Consider the following 21,743-nt stretch of genomic DNA (forward strand, 5'->3'; position numbering starts at 1 on the left):
TTTTCTAGGCAAAAGTACCGGAGTGGGATGCCATTGCCTTCTCCAGACCAGGGACTAAGGTATAGCAATTCTCTATCCTCCTAGCAGTTTCTGCTAGGAGCAAGTTGCAGCTGGGCCAGTGAAGGTTGCAGTGCTGCTGCGAGAAAGGTTGGCCATTTATGGAAATTTCCTGGCAGCTCAGTGGTTAGGATTCCACCTCTCTTGGCCGAGGGCCCCGGTTCAACCCCTGGTTGGGGAACTAAGATCTCACAAGTCCCACCGTGTGGCCAGAAAAAAGAAAAGACCATTTATCTCATAGATAATAGAGGGTTTGAATCGTAAGCGGGAAGTGATTGCATGCAGACCAAAATAGGCTCCCTCTGACTGGCAAGAAAAAAAAACAAAGTAGGAGAGGGAGGAAGGAGACAGGAAGCACAGAGGTATTAATTGTAATAGCCTGGGTGCGTATTGATGGGCCAGAGTGACTACCTTGGATGTGTGAAAAGTGGTTGAATTCTGGATCAATTTTTTGAGAAGGTGTTACCGAAATTGCAAGTCCTTGTGCCCTACACACAGTCAGGCCCATCAATATTAAAACAGAGTTTCGAACAGAGGTTTATTACAGGTTTGTACAATGAGATGGGTGGCTCATGCCCTAAGAGCCCCAAAGTTACTGAAAGCTTTCAGCAAGGCCCTTTAAAAGCAAAAGATGAAGTGTGGGCGTGGTTAGTTTTTGTAAATTTCTCATGTCAGATCCTTTGTTCTTGCGATCAGTTCATGGTCAGGTAAGGATGTTCCTATAAGTCTCTACCAGATGAATGTTATTCTCTGTCCTGACAAGAAAGGGCAAAGTCCCGAGGCACAACTTTAACCCTCCAATGTCTCAGTCCTAGCTAAGAGGAGGCAGATTGCAGTTGGGAGCTCCTTCAAGGCCAGGTCCCCAGACTTGCCCCGCTGTCATCCCTGAGGGAGCCAGGCACCCGACCCAACTGGCCCTCAGTCTCAGTTCAGCCCAGTCACTCAGTCGTATCTGACTCTTTGCGACCCCATGGATTGCAGCATGCCAGGCTTCTCTGTTCATCACCAACTCCCAGAGCTTACTCAAATTCATGTCCATTGAGTCGGTGATGCCATCCAGCCATCTCATCCTCTGTTGTCCCCTTCTCCTCCTGCCTTCAGTCTTTCCAGCATCAGGGTCTTTTCCAATGAGTCAGTTCTTCGCATCAGGTGGCCAAAGCATTGGAGTTTCAGCTTCAGCATCAGTCCTTCCAACGAATATTCAGGACTGATTTCCTTTAGGATTTACTGGTTTGATCTTCTTGTTATCTAAGGGACTCTCAAGAGTCTTCTCCCAACACCACAGTACAAAAGCATCAACTCTTCAGCGCTCAGCTTTCTTTATAATCCAACTCGGGCTCTTCCGACTGCCCAAAGTGGGAAACCAGTTCTCACAGACTGCAAACCATGTAACGGCAACTGCTGTTACATCTCAGAGACAAGGATGGGAGAGAGGTTCACTACTGCCTCACGGCCTGGGCCATGGCTAGTAGAGGGCCTTATGAGGGCGCTGAAGCCCTGCAGGACATAATCCCCAGCCTGTTTCCTGGACTCTCCAGGTGACCCACTCGCCCAAGCCTGGTTGCGCTGGAGGGCCTCCAGAAGAAGGCCTGAATCTGCATCCTGGCTCACTCGGCAACTGATGATCACCACACCACTGACCCTTGACTGAATCACTTCCCTAAAGGTCACTCATTGACAGTTGGTTGCTTGTGGGGAGGGTCCTCTGAGGCACTGACCGGTGGCTGAGCAAGACTTGTTGCCTAGTTACAGAGCGCAAAGTAATGAGGCACAGCCATGGCTGCCTGCTAAGGGCTGTTCTCATCCTGCTCTCATACAAAGGGACAAATAAAATTGTGGGTGTTGTTGGTGATAAGAGACAGGCAATTGTAAGGGATGACTCGGGTTTTGGCCCTAGTAGACAAAGGGGTAGAAGACCCATCAACTGGATGGGGACCTTAGCAGCAGGTTAATTTTCCTTGGAAATATGAGTTTGTTTTGGCTCTCTGAAGAGTCTGAAGTGTTTCCGAGAAGACTGAGTATAGGCAATGTGGGCAGTTGACTAGGCAGGTCTGGAAAACTGGGGGACATGTTCAGGAATGGAAATTTTCAAAAGTGATGACCATTGTGTGGATAGAAGTGGAGCTGTGGATCACATTTAGGAAGGGACTGCAGGTTATAGTGGCCATGGTATTAGTAGGTCAGAAAGACTAGGGTGTGTGCTAAGGAGTAGTACTTTTGCTCAGGGTTTGTAGGGCATTGCAAACCCAAGTGAAGTGAGAAGTGGCCGTGGGACCCGTGTAAGAGACGTCAGCTTGGCAGGCGGCCAAGGCTTCAGTGGGATGAATGGAGTCTGAGATATGGCTGAGGAGACCCAGGAGTAATTGAGACAAGAAGGCAGTAAGGCTGGGGCTGCTTCTCGTTTAGTACTATATGGCTTCTCCAGAATGTTGCAGTGAACTTTGACAGGGTCTGGGATGTTTTAGTCTTGCTAGCGGATCAGCTTTGGAGCAGATGTCATTTGTGCGTCACTGTGACTGGAGGGGAGATTTTTAGGGCTGGATTTTTTTTACAAAGGTTGAGTGGAGAGAGGCGTGTTGTGGTTGTTGAAAGGGCAAAGCTGGCAGTAAAGAAGTTGAAGAGAGTTATGGGAATGTGAAAATCATATGTGGTTTTAGGGTGGGGAATATTGAAGGAAGGACTGGCAGCAGGTGGCAAGATCTAAGCAGCATGTGTGGCTTAGTCTGGTGTCAGATCCATCAGAGGACTGGGGTTGTAGTGAATCTTCTTTAAATTCTCAAGCATCCTCTGGATGGCAAGCACCAGGTGTGCATGTATGTTCAGGAAGAATTCTGTGGTGTGGTGCAGGGAGATGGCAGTGCTGTGGAAGTGTAACTGTAGAGTCTGAAATTGTGAGAGAAGTGCTACCTACAGAATGATGTGCCCATTGAGAGGAAGTGTGAACTGATGGCCTGTTGAGTATTTACAGGTGAAGCATGAGCTTATCTTTGGCTGTGTCTGGATTCCCATAATTTGGGAGACTCTAGGGGAATTGCTTATTTGGAGGGACAGGACATTGCAGGCCAAACCCAGAGTTTAGATGGCATCTGTGTGCACACAATTCTGGAGAAGCCTTGTAGTACTGCCCCCCGCCCAGTTACTGCTGAGGGCTGAACACAGTGAGTAAAGCAGATGGTGAAGAGAGAGAAGGCATCAGTGGCACCAGTGGAGGATGGGAATGGCATAGGTGTTTGGAGAGATGTGTTGTGGATTCTTAGAGAACGTTCAAGGTTTCATTTGTCCCCTTCACCACAGGGTAGTGTGACGTTTCCAGATGTTGCTGTGTACTTCTCCTGGGAGGAATGGAGGCTCCTTGATGAGGCTCAGAGACGCCTGTATCTGGATGTGATGCTGGAGAACTATGCACTTATATCCTCACTGGGTAAGACCTTCAGCCTCCCTACTGACCTGGGCTGGCCTCTGTATCCTGCCTCACGCCCCAGAAGGTGCTCTGTCCTCACATGGTGTAGGCACTGCTTGCTTCCCCAGTGTTCTGGGTAGTTGTGGTTAATAGGGCTGGGGTGTTTGCACTGCCCTTTTTTCTCCCCTACAGCCCTAATACCTGCTATACTGAACTGTCACAGGGAAGGGTTTGTGGTTCATAGTCTTGCAGTAAGGCCTTTGGGTGCAGCTTTCTTGCCCTTTCCCTGAATGGGTCAGTGTGTCCAGATCCATGCGGTTGCCCCTCCTTTAGCTGACAATTCTGTTTCTGCCTGTTTATGGAATTGCAGCCGTTGTCATGGTGACTACTTATGTGAGCATTGGCTACTCTTGATCTCTCTCCTATATAGTTCTTTTTATGATGTTTAGACCTCTTGTTTCCATTTCGTCCTGTCATCCCAACTTTATTGAGATATAACTGATAAAATTGTATGTACCTAATATATATAATGTAATGATTTGATATATATATAATGAAACAATTATCACCATGAAATTTATTAACACACCTATCACCAGACATAACCTTTTTTCTTTTGTGTGTGTGAGAATACTTAGGATTTGTTAGCAAATTTCAATTATACAATACAATATTAATGACTGTAGTCACTATTCTGCACATTTGGTTCTTAGAACTTACTCATAACGAAATGTTTTTGACCATCTCCCCGTTTTTCTAGCTCTCAATATTTGGCATTCTACTTTATGCTTCTCTAAGTTTGACTTTTAAAGATTCTATATTTAATAAACTGTTTGTTCTTCTCTCTGTGGCTTGTTTCATTTAGCATAATGTCCTCTAGGCCCATGCTTGTTGCAAGTGGCAGTTTTTCCTTTTTCTTGTCTGAATATTCCTGCACACATAATCATGGGAAAGTTGGTACATGTTTGTGTGTGTACCATATTTTATCACTTCATCCAGTAATGAACACTTTAAAATGTTTCTGTATCTTGGCTCTTTTGAATAATCCTGCAATGAATATGCACATGCACCTGTTTCATGAAGATACTGGTTTTGTTCCTTGGGATATATACCCAGAAGTTGGTGTGTTTGATAATATGGTAGTTCTGCTTTCAATATTTTGATGAATATTTGTGGTATTTTCCATGACTACGTTAATGTACATTATTTGCAACCATGTGCAATGGTTCCCTTTTCTGTGTGTCCTTGCTAGCGTGTTACCCCTCATTTTAAAAAGAAATCATTTTTGGCTGCACTGAGTTTTTGTTGCTGTGTGTGAGGTTTCTCTAGTTGAGATCAGTGGGGGCTACTCTAGTTGTGATGCATGGGCTTCTTTTTTTTTTTAATTGGCGGCTAATTATTTTACAATATTGTAGTGGGTTTTGCCATACATTGACATGAATCAGCCATGGGTGTACATGTGTTCCCCATCCTGAACCCCCCTCCCACCTCCCTCCCCATCCCATCCCTCAGGGTCATCCCAGTGCACCAGCCGTGAGTACCCTGTCTCATGCATCAAACCTGGACTGGCAATCTGTTTCACATATAATATACATGTTTCAATGCTATTCTCTCAAATCATCCTACCCTCACCTTCTCCCATGGAGTCCAGCAGTCTGTTCTTTACATCTGTGTCTCTTTTGCTGTCTCGCATATAGGGTCATCGTTACCATCTTTCTAAACTCCATATATATGTGTTAATATACTGTATTGGTGTTTTTCTTTGTGACTTACTTCACTCTGTATAATAGACTCGAGTTTCATCCACCTCATTGGAACTGATTCAAAGATGCATAGGCTTCTGATTGCAGTGTCTTCTTCTGCTGTGGAGCACAGGCTCTAGGGCAAGTGGGCTTCACTAGTTGTGGCGCATGGGCTCAGTCACCCTTCAGCATATGGAATCTTTCTGCACCAGAGATCAAACTTGTGTCCCATGCATTGGCAGTTGGGTTCTTAACCACTGGACCACCCTGTGCGGGGGTGGGGGAGGGGTGGTTAAGTTTTTTTTAAAGATCCGTTTATTTTTGGCTGTGCTGAGTCTTCATTACTGCATTTGGACTTTCTCTAGTTGTAGCAAGCAGGTCAACTTAGTTCCTTGACCAGGGATTGAACCTGGGTCATTGCAGTGAAAGCGCTGAGTCCTAACCATCAGATCTCTAGGGAATTCCCCTAGCTTTGTTTTCTTGAGGTTTTTTGTTTATTTTATAATAATCCTTTGACTACTTGCTAAGTTTTGTGGTTTTATATATAAATTGTCAGATTTTTTGTTCTATTTCTGTGAAAAATGTCCTTGGGATTTCGATTGAGATTGCATTCAATCTGTAGATTGCTTTAGGTAGTATGGACATTTTATTTTATTTTTTTTCAAGTTGTTTTTTTTTTATTTAAATTTAATACTGTTAATTCATCCAGTCAGTGAGCACATAATTTCTTTCCATTTGTATCTTTTTCAATCTTTCAACAATGTCTTAGAGTTTTTCATGTATAGGTCTTCATCCTTCTTGGTTAAATATTCCTAGGTATTTTATTCTTTTTGTTGGAATTATAAATGGCATTGTTTTAATTTTTTGCTAGCTCACTGTTCAAGTTTAGAAATCGAACTGCTTTTTGTATGTTGATTTTGTACCCTGCAACTTTGTTGGTTATTTCTAATAGATTATTGGTGGAGTCCTTCGAGTTTTCTATGTGTAAAACCATGATATCTGCAAATAGTGAAAGTTTTACTTCTGCCTTTCCATTTTGGATGCGTTTTTTTTCCTTTTTTTTTTTTTTCCCCCTTGCCTGACTGCTCTTTGCTAGGACTTTCGATATTACATCGAATAAGAGTGGAGATCGTGGACATCCTTTTCTTGTTCCTGATTTTAGAGGGATAGCTTTTGACATTTCACCATTGAGCTTGATGTCAGCTGAAGGATTTTCCATCTATGGCTTTTATTATGTTGAGGTATGTTCCTTCTTTACCCACTTAATTCAGAGTTAATATTTTGTTCAGGATTTTTGCATCTGTGTTTATCAGAGATGCTGTCCTATAATTTTGTCTGTGTTGTCTTCATCTGGTTTTGGTATCTGGTGATGTTGCCATTGTAAAATGAGCTAGGAAGCATTCCTTTCGCCAATATTTTGAGAGTTTGAAAAGGGTAGGTATTTAATCTTTTTTGAATGTTTGGTAGAAGTCACCTGTGAAGCCAGGATTTTTATTTCCCTATATATGCCTACACTAAGCAGTTATTGCTCTAAATTTCCCTCTTTGAACTGCTAAGGTATTTTTTGGTTTCTTCTGAGATCCATTATTTTTTCATGATTCTGTTGTTTAATTTCCACATGTTTGTGAATTTTCCCAGTTTCCTCCTTGTTACTGATTTTTTGCTTCAATCCATTGTGGTCAGCAAAGATACTTTATATTATTTCAATCTGCTTAAATTTGTTAGACCTGGTTTTATAACCTATAGCATATGATCTGCTCTGGGCAGTGTTCTGTATGCAGTTGAGGAGAATGTGTATTCTGCTGCAGTTGGACGTTATATTTTGTATATGTCCATTTGATCTAAAGTATATTTTCAAGTGCAAAGTTTTTTTACTGAATTTCTGTCTGGATGATCTACCTATTGTTGAAAGGAGAATATTGAATCCTCTAGCTCTTTTTTTTTTTCCCCCTAATTTTATTTATTTGTTTGACTGTGTCAGGTCTTAGTTGCAGTACACAGGGTCTTTTTTGTTTCCTCACTTGAAATCTTTTGTTGAGGTACATGGACTCCCTAGTTGTGGCACATGGGCTTCAGTATTCACAGCACACAGGCCCTCCACTGTGGTGAGCTGGCTCTGGAACTCATGGGCTCAGAAATTGTAGCATGCCAGCTTAGTAGCTCTGTAGCATGTGAGATCTTAATTACCTTACTAGGGATCAAACCCCTGTCCCCTGCATGGCAAGGTAAATTCCTAACCACCAGACCAGCAGGAGAGTTCTATGACATCCCTTGTTACTGGGTTGTTATCCTGCTTTTAGATTGGTTAACATTTGATGCATACATTTTCATGCTACGATGTTCAATGCAGATACACTGACTATTGTTATAGACCCTTGATTAACTCTTTTATCATTATATCATGATATCATATCATTTGTCTTTTGTGGCAGTTTTTCACTTAATGTTTGTTTTGTCTGAAGCTATACAGTATTTATGCTGACTTCCAGTTTTCCATTTGCATGGAGTATCTTTATGTTGCCTTCATTTTGAGCTCTGTGTGTCCTTAGTACTGATGTGTGAGTCTTTTTTTGACAACATAAAATTCGGTCTAATTTGATTGCTGTTTTTGTTTTAAGATTTTGATGTGGACTATTTTTAAAGTCTTTATATAATTTGTTACAGTATTGTTTCTGTTTTCTGTTTTGGTTTTTTGACAGAGGCATGTGGGATATTAGCTCCCCTACCAGGGATTGAACCCACACTCCCTGTATTGGAAGGTGAAGTTTTAACCACTGGATCTCCAGGGAAATCGTGGCCACTGTTTATTGTTTTCTGGCTGTTTTGTTGTTGATGCAGATGCAAATTTGTGATGAGCTTGACCCTTCCCTGTAGTCAATATGTACTTCACCTGCATTTCTTTCTGTTCAGGTTGCTGCTGTGGAACAGAGAATGCAGAGGCACCTTCTGAACAGATCACTTCTCTACAAGTGTCACAGGCTAGGACTCCGAAGGCAGCTTTGTCTACTCAGAAGATGAACCCTTGTGAGATTTGTGGTCCAGTTTTCCGCTTGGCTGAGCACCATGAAACACAACACATCCAGAAACTGTTGAGGTGTGGAGCGTGTGTGAAACACTTCTGTTTTAGTGCAAACTTTCAGCAGCACCCGGAGCAGCACATGGGAGAGAAAACCCTCAGAAGCAGTGTGGACAAGGCCTCGTTTGTGAAGAGCTGCAGCTTCCATGTGTCACAGAAGCCATTTACCTGCAGGGATTTTGAAAAGGACTTCCTGACCATCATGGTTCACCTGCAGCAACAAGCTGTGAAGAAGCCAAACATAGTCACCCAGTGCGAGTCAACCTCAAATGGCAGGAAAAGTCATCACACATGGGAAGAATGCAAGAAAGCCCTTAGTCCCCCACGTACATTTGTTCAGGACGAGGGTGTCCGCACTGGCAGACCTTGTTTTGTGTGCAGTGAATGTGGGAAAGCATTCAGGTACAAATCCTCATTTGTTGTGCACCAGAGAGTCCACGCTGGAGAATGGATTCATGTGTGTGGTGAATCTGGAAAATCCTTCAGGCAAAGCTCATCCCTGTGTCAACATCAAAGCATTCAGACTGGGGCAATGCAGTACAAGTGCAGCAAATGTGGGAAATTCTTAAGCCACAAATCTGTCCTCATTTCTCCCCACACATGGCACAGTGGAGAAAACAGTTATGTTTGTAGTGAATGTTCGAAATCTTTTACCTCTAGCTCAGCCCTCACTTACCATCAGAGATCTCACACAGGAGAAAGGCCTTATGAGTGTAGTGACTGTGAGAAATCTTTTGTCTCTAGGCCTGCCCTCAGGTATCATCAGAGATCTCACACAGGAGAACGGCCTTATGCATGCAGTCAATGTGGGAAGACTTTTACCACTAGCTCTAACCTCCATTATCATCAAAGAGTTCACACTGGAGAAAGGCCTTATGAATGTAGTGAATGTGGAAAATCTTTTAACAATAGGTGGGTTCTCATTCAACATCAGAGAGTTCACACAGGAGAAAGGCCTTATGAGTGTACTGAGTGTGGGAAATTGTTTAAGTATGGATCCCAATTGAATCAACACCAGAAAGCCCACACTGGTGAAAAGCCTTTTAAGTGCACTGAATGTGGGAAGTCTTTTAACAATAGGTGGACACTCATTCAACACTGGAGAGTCCACACCGGAGAAAGGCCTTTTGAGTGCAGTGAATGTGGGAAGTCCTTTAATCGAAGAAATAACCTCATCTTACACCAGCGAATTCACACAGGAGAAAGGCCTTATGTGTGCAATGAATGTGGGAAATCTTTTACCTTTAGCTCCAGCCTTCGTTATCATCAGAGAGCTCACACTGGAGAAAGACCCTATGAGTGCAGTGAATGTGGGAAATCTTTTATCTCTAGGTCTGACCTCCATTATCATCAAAGAGTTCATTCTGGAGAAAGACCATATGAGTGTAGTGAATGTGGGAAATCCTTTATCCAAAGAAATAACCTCATAATACACCAGAGAATTCACACAGGAGAAAGGCCTTATGAGTGCAGTGAATGTGGTAAATCTTTTACTTGTAGTTCCACTCTCCATTATCATCAGAGAGTTCACACTGGAGAAAGACCTTACGTGTGCAGTGAATGCGGAAAATCTTTTATTACCACATCCAAATTGCGTTGTCATCAGAAAGGTCATATTGGAGAAAGGCCTTAAGAGTGCACTGAATGTGGAATATCTTTTGTAGGAAAAATCTAACCCCTTTCAACATCAGAGTTCACACAAAGGCACAGATAGGCAGGAAATGTGGTTTCAGCATTCAGTTTATGGGCACTGGAGGAAACTTTCTGAGGAGCCAATCTGTCTTAATTGACTTTCATCCATCTGTGCATAAACAGTGAGAGAAGCCCTGGTTATGTGTCAAGCCTGTGTGACTGTGTTGCACTCTCCAACCTATCCAGAGTTCTTGCCACATTTATGTCACTGCCATCTCTGTTCAGTTAAGTTGCTCAGTCATGTCTGACTCTTTGCGACCCCATGAATCGCAGCACACCAGGCCTCCCTGTCCATTACCAACTCCTGAAGTCCACCCAAACCCATGTCCATTGAGTCGGTGATGCCATCCAGCCATCTCATCCTCTGTCGTCCCCTTCTCCTCCTGCCCTGATCCTCCCAGCATCAGAGTCTTTTCCAATGAGTCAACTCTTTGCACGAGGTGGCCAAAGTGTTGGAGTTTCAGCTTTAGCATTATTCCTTCCAAAGAACACCCAGGACTGATCTCCTTTAGAATGGACTGGTTGGATTTCCTTGCAGCCCAAGGGACTCTCAAGAGTCTTCTCCAACACCACAGTTCAAAAGCATCAATTCTTCGGCGCTCAGCTTTCTTCACAGTCCAACTCTCACATCCATACATGACCACAGGAAAAACCATAGCCTTGACTAGATGGACCTTTGTTGGCAAAGTAATGTCTCTGCTTTTGAATATGCTGTCTAGGTTGGTCATAACTTTCCTTCCAAGGAGTAAGCATCTTGTAATTTCATGGCTGCAGTCACCATCTGCAGTGATTTTGGAGCCCAAAAAAATAAAGTCTGACACTGTTTCCACTGTTTCCCCATCTATTTGCCATGAATTGATGGGACCAGATGCCATGATCTTAATTTTCTGAATGTTGAGCTTTAGGCCAACTTTTTCACTCTCTTCTTTCACTTTCATCAAGAGGCTTTTTAGTTCCTCTTCACTTTCTGCCATAAGGGTGGTGTCATCTGCATATCTGAGGTTATTGATATTTCTCCCAGCAATCTTGATTCCAGCGTGTGCTTCTTCCAGCCCAGTGTTTCTCATGATGTCCTCTGCATATAGGTTAAATAAGCAGGGTGACAATATACAGCCTTGATGTACTCCTTTTCCTATTTGGAACCAGTCTGTTGTTCCATGTCCAGTTCTAACTGTTGCTTCCTGACCTACATATAGGTTTCTCAACAGGCAGGTCGGGTGGTCTGGTATTCCCATCTCTTTCAGAATTTTCCGCAGTTTATTGTGATCCACACAGTCAAAGGCTTTGGCATAGTCAATAAAGCAGAAATAGATGTTTTTCTGGAATTCTCTTCCTTTTTTCATGATCCAGCGGATGTTGGCAATTTGATCTCTGGTTTCTCTGCCTTTTCTAAAACCAGCTTGAACATCTAGAAGTTCACGGTTCACATATTGCTGAAGCCTGGCTTGGAGAATTTTGAGCATTACTTTACTAGCATGTGTGATGAGTGCAATTGTGTGGTAGTTTGAGCATTCTTTGGCATTGCCTTTCTTTGGGATTGGAATGAAAACTGACCTTTTCCAGTCCTGTGGCCACTGCTGAGTTTTCCAAATTTGCTGGCATATTGAGTGCAGCACTTTCACAGCATCATCTTTCAGGATTTGAAATAGCTCAACTGGAATTCCATCACCTCCACTAGCTTTGTTTGTAGTGATGCTTTCTAAGGCCCACTTGACTTCCCATTCCAGGATGTCTGGCTCTAGGTGAGTGATCACACCATCATGATTATCTTGGTCGTGAAGATATTTTTTGTACAATTCTTCTGTGTATTCTTGCACCTTAATATCTTCTGCTTCTGTTAGGTCCATACCATTTCTGTCCTTTATCAAGCCCCTCTTTGCATGAAATGTTCCCTTGGTATCTCTAATTTTCTTGAAGAGATCTCTAGTCTTTCCCATTCTGTTGTTTTCCTCTATTTCTTTGCATTGATCACTGAGGAAGGCTTTCTTATCTCTCCTTGCTATTCTTTGGAACTCTGCAATCAGATGTTTATATCTTTCCTTTTCTCCTTTGCTTTTCGCTTCTTTTCTTTTCACAGCTATTTGTAAGGCGTCCCCAGACAGCCATTTTGCTTTTTTGCATTTCTTTTCCATGGGGATGGTCTTGATCCCTGTCTCCTGTACAGTGTCACGAACCTCCGTCCATAGTTCATCAGGCAGTCTTACCTATCAGATCTAGTCCCTTAAATCTATTTCTCACTTCCACTGTATAATAATAAGGGGTTTTATTTAGGTCATACCTGAATGGTCTAGTGGTTTTCCCTACTTTCTTCAATTTAAGCCATCTCTGTGGTCAAGGCCATCTCACACCTACCACCTCGCAGTCCACATAGTGTGCTCAGGGAAATTGAACTCTGTCCTCCCATGTATTGGCCAAATCAGGAGTTACCTGAGCCCTAGGGGGTCTTTCCGTCCTCTACAGTGTTGGGCATAGACCTAACCCAACACTGACCCATAGAACGTCATTTGAGTTTGCTGGTAGTGCTCCAAAAAGGACGACAGTTTTAAGGGACGTGTTGGTGTCGTGGATACTTGTGATGAGTATGTCCAGCTTGCAAGTCCTGGACTCCAGAGCTCAGCTACACATTGCTTTGAACAGTAACTAAAGGCCTTACCGTTGAAGTCTTCCTTAATCTTGACAGTTCTGTTCCTGTGTAGGGTAGTTTAGAAACTAGTACAGATTTCTAGTCTACAGGCAGGAAGGAGGGGAGAAATTTTTATAGATCTTACGTGCTGTACCTGAGGAGGGGCAGCATCATGGCAGGAAGTAACTTTGTGGTTTTGACCAAATTTGCATTACTGCCCAGAGCCTCCTAGGAAAGACTGAAGGACTTTCTCTCATTTGGAGCCTGTATGCTGTATTTTTTATGAGTCTCAGATGACTGTTAAGGAAGGGGAGTGGTTCTGAGAACCACATCATTTTTTTTTTCTCTTACTTGGAGTTAAGATCACAGAGATTCCCACCACTGTTGTCAGAATGTCTTCCCGAGGTCTACAAAGATCCACATTCCTTGATGGCCACAATCCACTGGTTGTCATTGGTTGTAAGAGAACCCTGATAGATACAGAACAGTTGTAAGGGGAACCATAATAAGTATGGAAACTCTGGTATATAGTGTAGAAGACTGCAGCCAATTAGATGAAATGTACCTCTTCTAAAAATGTAGCTAGAGGGAATTCCCTGGTGGCCCAGTGGTTAGGACTTACACGATTTCACTGCCAAGGGCCCTGGTTCAATCCCTGGTTGGGGAACTAAAATCCCTTAAACCTCAAAGTGTCGCCAAAATAAAGCAAAAGTGTAGCCAGCAATGTTTCTGTGACTCTGCAAGATCACAGATCCTGCAAACCTCAGGACTTGTGGGCACGCCTGTCTTATGTAGCTAAGGATGCTGTCAGGGAAATTAGGCTTTGAGGATCGCTGTAGCCTCTCAGTGATGTTCACCTCAAGGCCCTTACCATGCAGGGAGGAAAAAAGGGAAGAGGTTTCATATTCCGAGGATGTGGCTCTTGGCTAGTGTGGCACTCCTCCTGATGGATAGAGATGTTCGTAGCTCCCTGTATTTGCTGCTACTCAGACAAGACTGGCCTTCCAGAGGGCATAAGGAGAAAGGTGCTGGAGTCAGTACAGGGTTTCTTAGCCTGTTTTCCGTAAAGAGTGGGACATGGGCTTTTTGTTGTGTTTTTTTTCTTGAGCCAGTTTTTAAAGCTTTATAAGGATACAATTTTCATGTAATTAACAGCTTATAAGTAAAATACACAGTTTTACAAATTTTGACCAATGTACAGACCTCTGAAAACATCATCCTACTCTTGATAATGACCAGATCTGTCATGGTGTATTTACCTCATGTCTTTTTATCATCTCTTCTTGCTTTCCCACCTCTCCAGGTAACCGTTTACTCTCCCTTATAATAGATAACCTTTGCATTTTCTTATGTCATGGGACTAAGCTGTTCTTTTTTTTTTTTTTTCCTGGTTTTGTTTGTTTTGTAATTACTTTGAGATATGGGTATCTCTTTTTTTCCCTGAGTAATATTCTTATCTTTGGATATGCCACTGTTGATTTACTTATCCATCTCTTTATGGTTCTTCAGGTTATTTCTAGGCTGTGACTATTGGAAGTAAACCTGTTACAAACATTTGTGTTAGTTCACATGGATGTGTGTTTCTTTGATTTTGTGTCAGTACTTAAACTGGGATGTCTGAGTTACAGGATAGATCTAAAATGATTGTACTTTTTTTTTTGGCATATTAACTAGCAGTATGCTTCTTCTACATCCCTGCTAATGCTTGATATGATTTATAGCAGCCCTTTTTAAAAACTAAATAGTGCTATCTCGAGGCTTCCCCAGTGGCCTAGTGGTAAAGAATCCACCTGCAATTCAGGAGACACGAGTTTGATCCCTAGGTTGGGAGGATCCCCTGGAGGAGGAAATGGCAACCCATGCCAGTATTCTTGCCTAGAGAATCCCATGGACAATGGAGATTGGTGGGCTGCAGTCCAGTGGTCACAAAGAGTTGGATATGACTGAGTGACTGAGCATGCACATACAGAGTGCCATCTCAGTGTGACTTTAATTGCATTTTTTAATGATTTGTGGTTTTGAGCACTTTGCAAGTCTTTGCCACCTGTATATCTGTTTCTGTGCTGTTTCACTTCTTATTTGCTATTTTTAAATATGCATTATGACAGTTTCCCAATTCATTTACAAATAAGACACTGAAACAGCAAAGACATGTGGAATTTTACTCTTTCTTAAATGAGTAACATTTGCCATATGGAATCATTGTTTTTAATACAGGTAGGATATTTCCTCATTTTTCTTCAAATTTTCTGAGTTATGCACAATGTCATGACCACATCCCACACATATTTAAGGTCAGTCTGCCTTATAAACATGACCTCCATTACTTAAACCCAGGTATTCAATAATACAACAAATGTAGTCTTACTTTATAGGGTTTCCCAATCACCACTAATTTGGAATGTGGTCAGAGAAGGAGCTGAAACTTTCTTTGTGTGTATATGTGTTTGTATTTGGCTGTGCCATGTGGCCTGTGGGATCTTAGTTTCCTAACCAGGGATGGAACCCGCACCCCCTGCATGGAAGCATAGAGTCTTTTATTTTTTTGAACTTTCTATTTTGTAGTAGAGTATAGCTGATTAAGAATGTTGTGATAGTTTCATGTGAACAGTGAAGGGACTCAGCCATACAGTATACATGTATCCATGCTCCCCCAAACTCCCCTCCCATCCAGGCTGCCATATGACATTGAGCAGAGTTCCTTGTGCTATAGAGTAGGGCCTAACTGTCCTGGAAGTGTGAAGCCACTGGACTGCCAGGGAAGTCCTGTGGAGCTGAAAAATTCTACCCAAGTTCCACCAGGCTTTTGGTGGAAAACTGCACATGTGCAGGAGGAGACTTTACAAGGCAGGCAGGCAACAGCTCAGGGCACCATGACCTGACTGGACGCTCAGAGGCCTCAAAGACATAACTTACTGACCAGAGGGTAGGCGTGTCCCTGAACACACTGGAGCATCCCTGGAAACCCTCACTGGCCTGACCTTTTTAGCGTCAGGGTATCTGAGTGGTCATGCTATTCTGAGTTGCCCCGTCTGACTCACTGGTTACTTTGCAAGGGCTTCTTACACCAAACTCTCCAAAACTCTTTATCTCTCCCTTTCTGTAACTGTTGACTATTTGCAACTGCTTTTACCTTCTGTGGATCTCACCACGTTTGGCTGCTTTTCCAGACACTTGGACTTCAGGGCCACTACTCACTCCTGGTTGGGGCAGGGTCTCAAGAACTGGGGTGGGAGTGTACAGGGCAGGGGCCTGGGGCATGCACTCTTTGCTCTATACCTTAGGAGGGACATGTATCAAGTCTGTGGGGACACCTGTGATCTAAGGTTGTATCTCAGGAGGAGGAATACGGGTACAGTGGTGATGGAGGAGCACAGTAGAGAGTGCCAGATCCAAAATGTCAGTTGGGGAGGCTGGGATGGTACAGGGGCCGCAGGAGACGCCTAGCATGTGTCTGCCCATTGTGGAGAGGCACAAAGGACCCTCTGCGCTGAATCCTTGCTTCTCCCTCTAAAATCACCAAAGGCTAGGCCCTGCCCAGAGTTCCTGGCAGATCTGCCCCTGGAGGCTTCTGAGGGAGGCAGCGCAGTTCATGGGGATCCACAGGCTCTCCAACTTAGCCAGTAGTACCCCACCATCCGTCACTCATGCATCCAGTGGTGGTTCAGTCGCCCAGTTGTGTCCAACTCTTTGCAACTCTATGGGCTGCGGCATGCCAGGCTTCCCTGTCCTTCCCTTGTCCTGTCAGAGAAACCCGTGTCCATAACTTTGGTGCACCCTGGTAAGAGCATGCACAAGTTGGGATTCTGCCTCTGAAGTGAAAAGGCAGGATTCAGCCTCTGAGTCAAAAATCTCATTTTTGGCCTCTGGAGCCAACTAGGGACTCACTAAGTGATTGGATTATCTAGGATAAATCATCTTGTATATTGGTGCTTCCCAGGTGGTGGCGCTAGTGGTAAAGAATTCACCTGCCAATGCAGGTGGTTTGAACCCTGAGACAAGAGTTCGATCCCTGGATCAGGAAGATCCCCTGGAGCAGGGCATGGCTACCCAGTCCAGTATTCTTGCCTGGAGAATGCCATGGACAGAGGAGTCTGGCGGGTTACAGTCCACGGGGTCGCAGAGCCGGACACGACTGAAGCGAATGAGCACACACATATGAGCTGGCTGTTTCATGGAGTCTGAAATAGTATCTTTTCGCCAACAAGCAAAGCCTTTCCCTCCTTTGGGGTATAAGAACCACTGTCCAGTGTTCCTCCTTCGAAGAAGGCAATGGCACCCAACTCCAGTACTTTTGCCTGGAAAATCCCATGGATGGAGGAGCCTGGTGGGCTGCAGTCCGTGGGGTCGCGCAGAGTCGGACACGACTGAGCGACTTCCCTTTCACTTTTCACTTTCATGCATTGGAGAGGGAAATGGCAACCCACTCCAGTGTTCTTGCCTGGAGAATCCCAGGGACGGGGGAGCCTGGTGGGCTGCCGTCTATGGGGTCGCACAGAGTCGGACACGACTGAAGCGACTTAGCAGCAGCAGCAGTCCAGCGTTCCTCCCTAGTCGTTTTAGCTTACGTGTGTGCTCAGTCGCCTCCGACTCTTCGCGACTCCTTGGACTGTAGTCCGCGCCAGGCCCCTCTGTACATGGGATTTCCCAGGCAAGAATAACTGGAGTGGGTTGCCCTTTCCGTCTCCAGGGGATCTTCCCGACCCAGGGATCGAAGCCTGCACTGGTTGGCCGATTGTTTACCACTGTGCCACCTGGGAGTGGATGCCACGGTCCCTCAGGGGGTTGCAAAACCAATGCTTCAGATGAACAATAACTCCGTTCACTGCGCCTCTAGAGCGAGAAACCCAGAAGAGGGCATGCCGAGAAGCTTCCATTAAGAGGCAAAGACCAATCAGAGCGAGGGATTCCTGCGCCAGCGTCTCGCTTTGGGGAGGGACTTCCGGCGTCGTCGTTGGGGCAGTGATTTTTTCGCGCCCGTTGGGTCCTTTCCGGCTGCAGACCGTTGTGTCGGGATCTAGGTCGCCGCACCAAGAGGGTCCGAGAGGAGAGCCTGTACCCGCTGCACAGAGCCAGATCTGAGACTCGGCGACGCCGCCCGGGGTGACCCGCTCTAGGCCCAGGAGAGGCCCTGCTGTGCCCGAGTTCTCAGGCCGCTTCCGGACCCGCTCCGGCCAGAGTCCGATGGCGGCGGCGGCGCTGAGGGACCCGCCTCAGGTAAACGCTCGATCTCCGGGCCTGCACCGCCCTCACCCCACCAGACACTAAAGCTCCGAGCGCGAGGCTCCAGCTCAAGCGCCCGCAGCCGCGGGATCTAGGACGGTGGGGCGGTCGTGGGTGGGGCCCTGTGTCTGACAGTGTGATGGCTCGTGGGAGAGGGTGACAGGCGGAGGGACCCCCAGGCGCAGAGGCTTGGAGGTCGGACTGAGGCAGGAGGATGGGGAAACCTGGGTCCGTCTTATATGTGCAGTAAACAAGAGTGTGAGGTGAAATCAGGCCTGGCCTGGCAGAGAGAGGTTGTTCCTTTATTCTGAGGGACTTGGGAACCATGGAGAGTTTTGAATGGACAAGGAACACTGTCAGGGCTTTAAAAGTTTTCAAAAACCTACTCCGAGAAGGAACGTACTGGAATGGGGTGACAGAGAAAGACACAGGAAGTTGAGTCTTCGTCTGAGGTCTCAGGGTCTGCTAAGAGGCAGCACTGAGCACTGAGCGCAGAGGTTAGTTAGGTTGACGTCACTAGGTTCCAGTGCCAGGTGGGGATACAGGCGAGGTGATACGCATTGAGCCCAGCCATGGTTGCCTTCCTTTCCCCCCAGGTCCTGAAGGTTGAAAAGGCACATATGGAACCTACCTAAAGCGGGAGAGGATGTCCCAGCCCCTCTCTGGTTCTGGGTGGCTAATACTGAAACAAAGTTCAGAGGGAAAGTAGGCAGTGCTTCAAAACAGCATTCAGGACTTCTCTGGGTGTGGGAGCCCTCAGAGTTCTGGGATAATACTAGATCATGTTTGATTTTGTTAAGCATGCTCTGGATGTCATATTCCAGGTACATAGGTGAGTCCACAGAGATGCCTGTGATGTGGGGCAGGGTGGTGGGAGAGCTGCGAGAGTGCAACTGTGGGGTCTGAAGATGTGAAGGAGTTTTGGTCAGCTGATGTGCACATCAAGAGGAAGTGCAAATTGAGGGCCCACAGGCCCTGGTGCTGGGGACTTAAGGGTAACAATGAGACCATGTTTGGCTGTGTCTTAGAGGCACAAAGTGGGAGTCCTCAGGGGAATTACCTGGTGGGAGGGGTGGGGCCCTGTAAGCCAGGCCCAGAGTTTAGGTGGAGTTTATCCCTCCTGGGCACTGCCTTTTGTGGCTGAGGGCTCAACAGTGATTAACGGGACAGTGAAGAGACATCAGGCATCACTGGCACCAGACCCTGAGTGGACGAACTATGGGGGAAGATGACTGGAATAGATGTGTGAGATGGATTGTGGGTTTTCAGAGAGAGAATGTTTATGGTTTCAGCTATCTCATTCATGACAGGGTGGTGTGACCTTTGAGGACGTTGCCCTGTCCTTTAGTTGGAAGGAATGGAAGCTCCTTGATGCGGCTCAGAGACGCCTGTACCATGATGTGATGGTGGAGAACTATGCACTTATATCCTCACTGGGTAAGACTGTCACCCTCCCCAGACTGACCTGGGCTAGGCTCTGGATCTTGCCTCACCCTCCTTTCCTCAAGGCGTGCTCTGTTCAAACACATGCACCTTGGGCACTGTTTGTTTCCTCGGCTTTCTGGTTAGTTGTTTTGATAGGTAGGGCTGGGTTGTTTGCACTGCCCTTGTCTCGCCTTGTAGCCCCAATTATTATTTCCAAAAAGAAGGAAATAATATTACTGTTTTCTTTACAGGGTCATTGTAAGAATTAAATGAGATACTGATATATTATTGAAATATCTATATATATATATGAAATATATATAGTATTGAAACTATTTCAATACTAATAATTGAATAAGCATAGGGATTTCTGTACTCAACCCTCATATGGATATATTTGAAGTCAGCAATCTTGCAGTGAGGCTAATGGATTGCATCTTCCTTCCCTTTTACCTGACCAGGTGGTGTATCCAGATCCATGGCACTTCTGTGTTCCTGGTTTTGTTCCCTTTTATTATCTCACATTTCCTCATGTCTCTGTATGCCAAGAGTTGAAGGCATTGTCATGGTCATAACCTGGATCATGGGCTGTTTTTCAAGGATATCCTTTATGGTTCTGTCTGTAGTGTTTAGATCTCTTTTTTGCTTTTCTCTTATTGCGTTATAATTAACAGTACTGTATACATTTAAAGTGTACAGGGAGTTCCCTGATGGTCCTGTTATTAGGATTAGTTCTTTCGTTGCTGTGGCCTGGGTTCAATTCCTGTTTGGGGAACTAAGATCCCATAAACCTTGAGGTGGTGAACTCTGGGGGAGGATGACTGGAATAGATGTGAAGATGTGAACTGAATTGTGGGTTCTCAGAGAATGCTTATGGTTTCATCTATCTCATTCATGACAGATGGTGTCATGAATGAAGACAGCCAAAAAAAAAAAAAAAGTATACAGTGTTATGATTTTATATATATACACACGTATTATGAAATGAGGGCTATAATAAAGTTAATTAACATATCTGTTTCCTGATCTATTTACCTTTTTCATATGTGTGAGAACACTTAGATCTACTCTCTTAGCACATTTGAGGTGTACAATTGAGCATTATTAACTATAGTCTCTGTGCTATATTAGATCCCCAGAGCTTATTCACCTTATAACCAACCACCATTTTCTGTAGACCTGAGCCCCCATTCTTTGTTTCTGTGCTTTCAACTCTCTTTTTCAAGATTCCATATATAAGTGATAGCATACAGTATTTGGGCTTCCCTCGTGGCTCAGATGGTAAAGAATCTGTCTGCAGTGCAGGAGCCCTGGGTTCGATCCCTGGGTTGGAAAGATCCCCTGGAGAAAGAAGTGGCTACCCACTCCAATATTCTTGCCTGGAGAATTCCATGGACAGAGGAGTCTGGTGGGCTGTGGTCCATGGGGTCACAAAGAATCAGACATGACTGAGCGACTTTCATTCATTCAGTCATACAGTATTTGTTTTTCTCTGGCTTATTTTACTTTGTGTTAAGCCCTCCAGGTTCAGCAATGCATGCTTTCCTTTTTTGGCTGAGTGATAACTCCAGTATGTATAACTACCAGACTATCCATTTATTCGTGTACAGATACAGGCAAGGCAAACCTCACAGATATTGCAGGTTTGGTTCCAGACCACCACAATAAAAAGTGAGTATGACCCTAAAGCAAGTGACAAAGTTTTGTTTCCCAGTGAATGTAAGTGTTACGTTCACACTGTGCAGTAGCCTAAGTGTGCAATAGCATTATATATAAAATGACAACAAATATACTTTAGTTAAAGAGAAGTCTTCATTGCTAGAAAAATGTTAACTGTCATCTGAGCTGTATCTTTTTGCTCATGGAGGGTCTTCCCTTAATTTTGACTGATCGAGGTGCTGATTAATCAGGTTGCTGAAGGCTGGGGTGGCTATGGCAATGTTTTCACATAAGACGATGAAATTTCTCGCATGAATGGACTCTTCCTTTCATGAATGATTTCTCTGTAGTATGGAATGCTGTTTGATAGCATTTTGCACACAGTAGAAATTGTTTCAAGGTTGGAATCAATCTTGTCAAACCCTATTGCTGCTTTATCAACTAAGTTTATGTAATATTCTAAATCCTTTATTATCATTCCAACATTGTTCACAGCACTTTCACCAGTATACTCCATCTCAAGAAGTCATTTTCTTTTCTCATCTGTTAAAGTTTTGTTCTGAGAGTGCAGCAATTCAGTTCTCTTCTAGCTCCATTCTAATTCTAGTTCTCTTGTATTTTCCACCACATCTACAGTTACTTCCTTCACTGAAGTCTTGAACCCCTCAAAGTCACCCATGAGACTGGTCTTCAATCAACTTTTCTCCAGATCCTGTTAGTGTTGATATGTTGATCTTTTCCCATGGTTCATAAATATTCTTAATGGCATCTAGAATGATGAATCCTTTCCAGAAGGTTTTCAATTTACTTGACCTGGATATATGAGAGGAATCAGGCCTTCCCAAG

The 21,743-nt window shown here is 44.4% G+C and overlaps 2 protein-coding genes across 12 annotated transcripts in view; both read left to right on the forward strand.

Moving 5' to 3' along the window:
• The window catches only part of LOC147354857 (uncharacterized), a 27,255-nt gene extending 16,463 nt beyond the window's left edge, over positions 1 to 10,792 (forward strand). For 2 of the 4 annotated variants that reach the window (XM_086355012.1, XM_086355014.1), the window contains exons 2-3: positions 3,352 to 3,478; positions 8,110 to 10,792. In XM_086355012.1, coding sequence (XP_086211138.1) covers positions 3,352 to 3,478; positions 8,110 to 9,908 — 1,926 coding nt within the window. In that variant the 3' untranslated portion in view covers positions 9,909 to 10,792. Of the gene's footprint in view, positions 1 to 1,595; positions 1,724 to 3,351; positions 3,479 to 8,109 lie in introns of all 4 variants that reach the window. The other 2 variants (XR_015146629.1, XM_086355013.1) reach the window with 2 other exon arrangements.
• A 5,980-nt stretch (positions 10,793 to 16,772) lies between these two features.
• Positions 16,773 to 21,743, forward strand: part of LOC147354859 (zinc finger protein 154-like) — a 39,008-nt gene continuing 34,037 nt past the window's right edge. For 6 of the 8 annotated variants that reach the window (XR_015146624.1, XM_086354977.1, XM_086354979.1 and 3 more), the window contains exons 1-2: positions 16,773 to 17,807; positions 19,124 to 19,250. Coding sequence is in view for 7 of the 8 variants with exons in the window: in XM_086354977.1 (XP_086211103.1) it covers positions 17,775 to 17,807; positions 19,124 to 19,250 (160 nt within the window). In the remaining variant the exon portion in view is untranslated. Of the gene's footprint in view, positions 17,808 to 19,123; positions 19,251 to 19,939; positions 20,910 to 21,440; positions 21,612 to 21,743 lie in introns of those variants that run through there. The other 2 variants (XM_086354974.1, XM_086354973.1) reach the window with 2 other exon arrangements.

Source organism: Bos grunniens, chromosome 18 (genome assembly GCF_055505025.1).
Source record: "Bos grunniens cultivar Pamir isolate PY7600 chromosome 18, Bosgru_T2T1.0, whole genome shotgun sequence".
In the NCBI taxonomy this organism is placed as follows: Eukaryota; Metazoa; Chordata; class Mammalia; order Artiodactyla; family Bovidae; genus Bos; species Bos grunniens.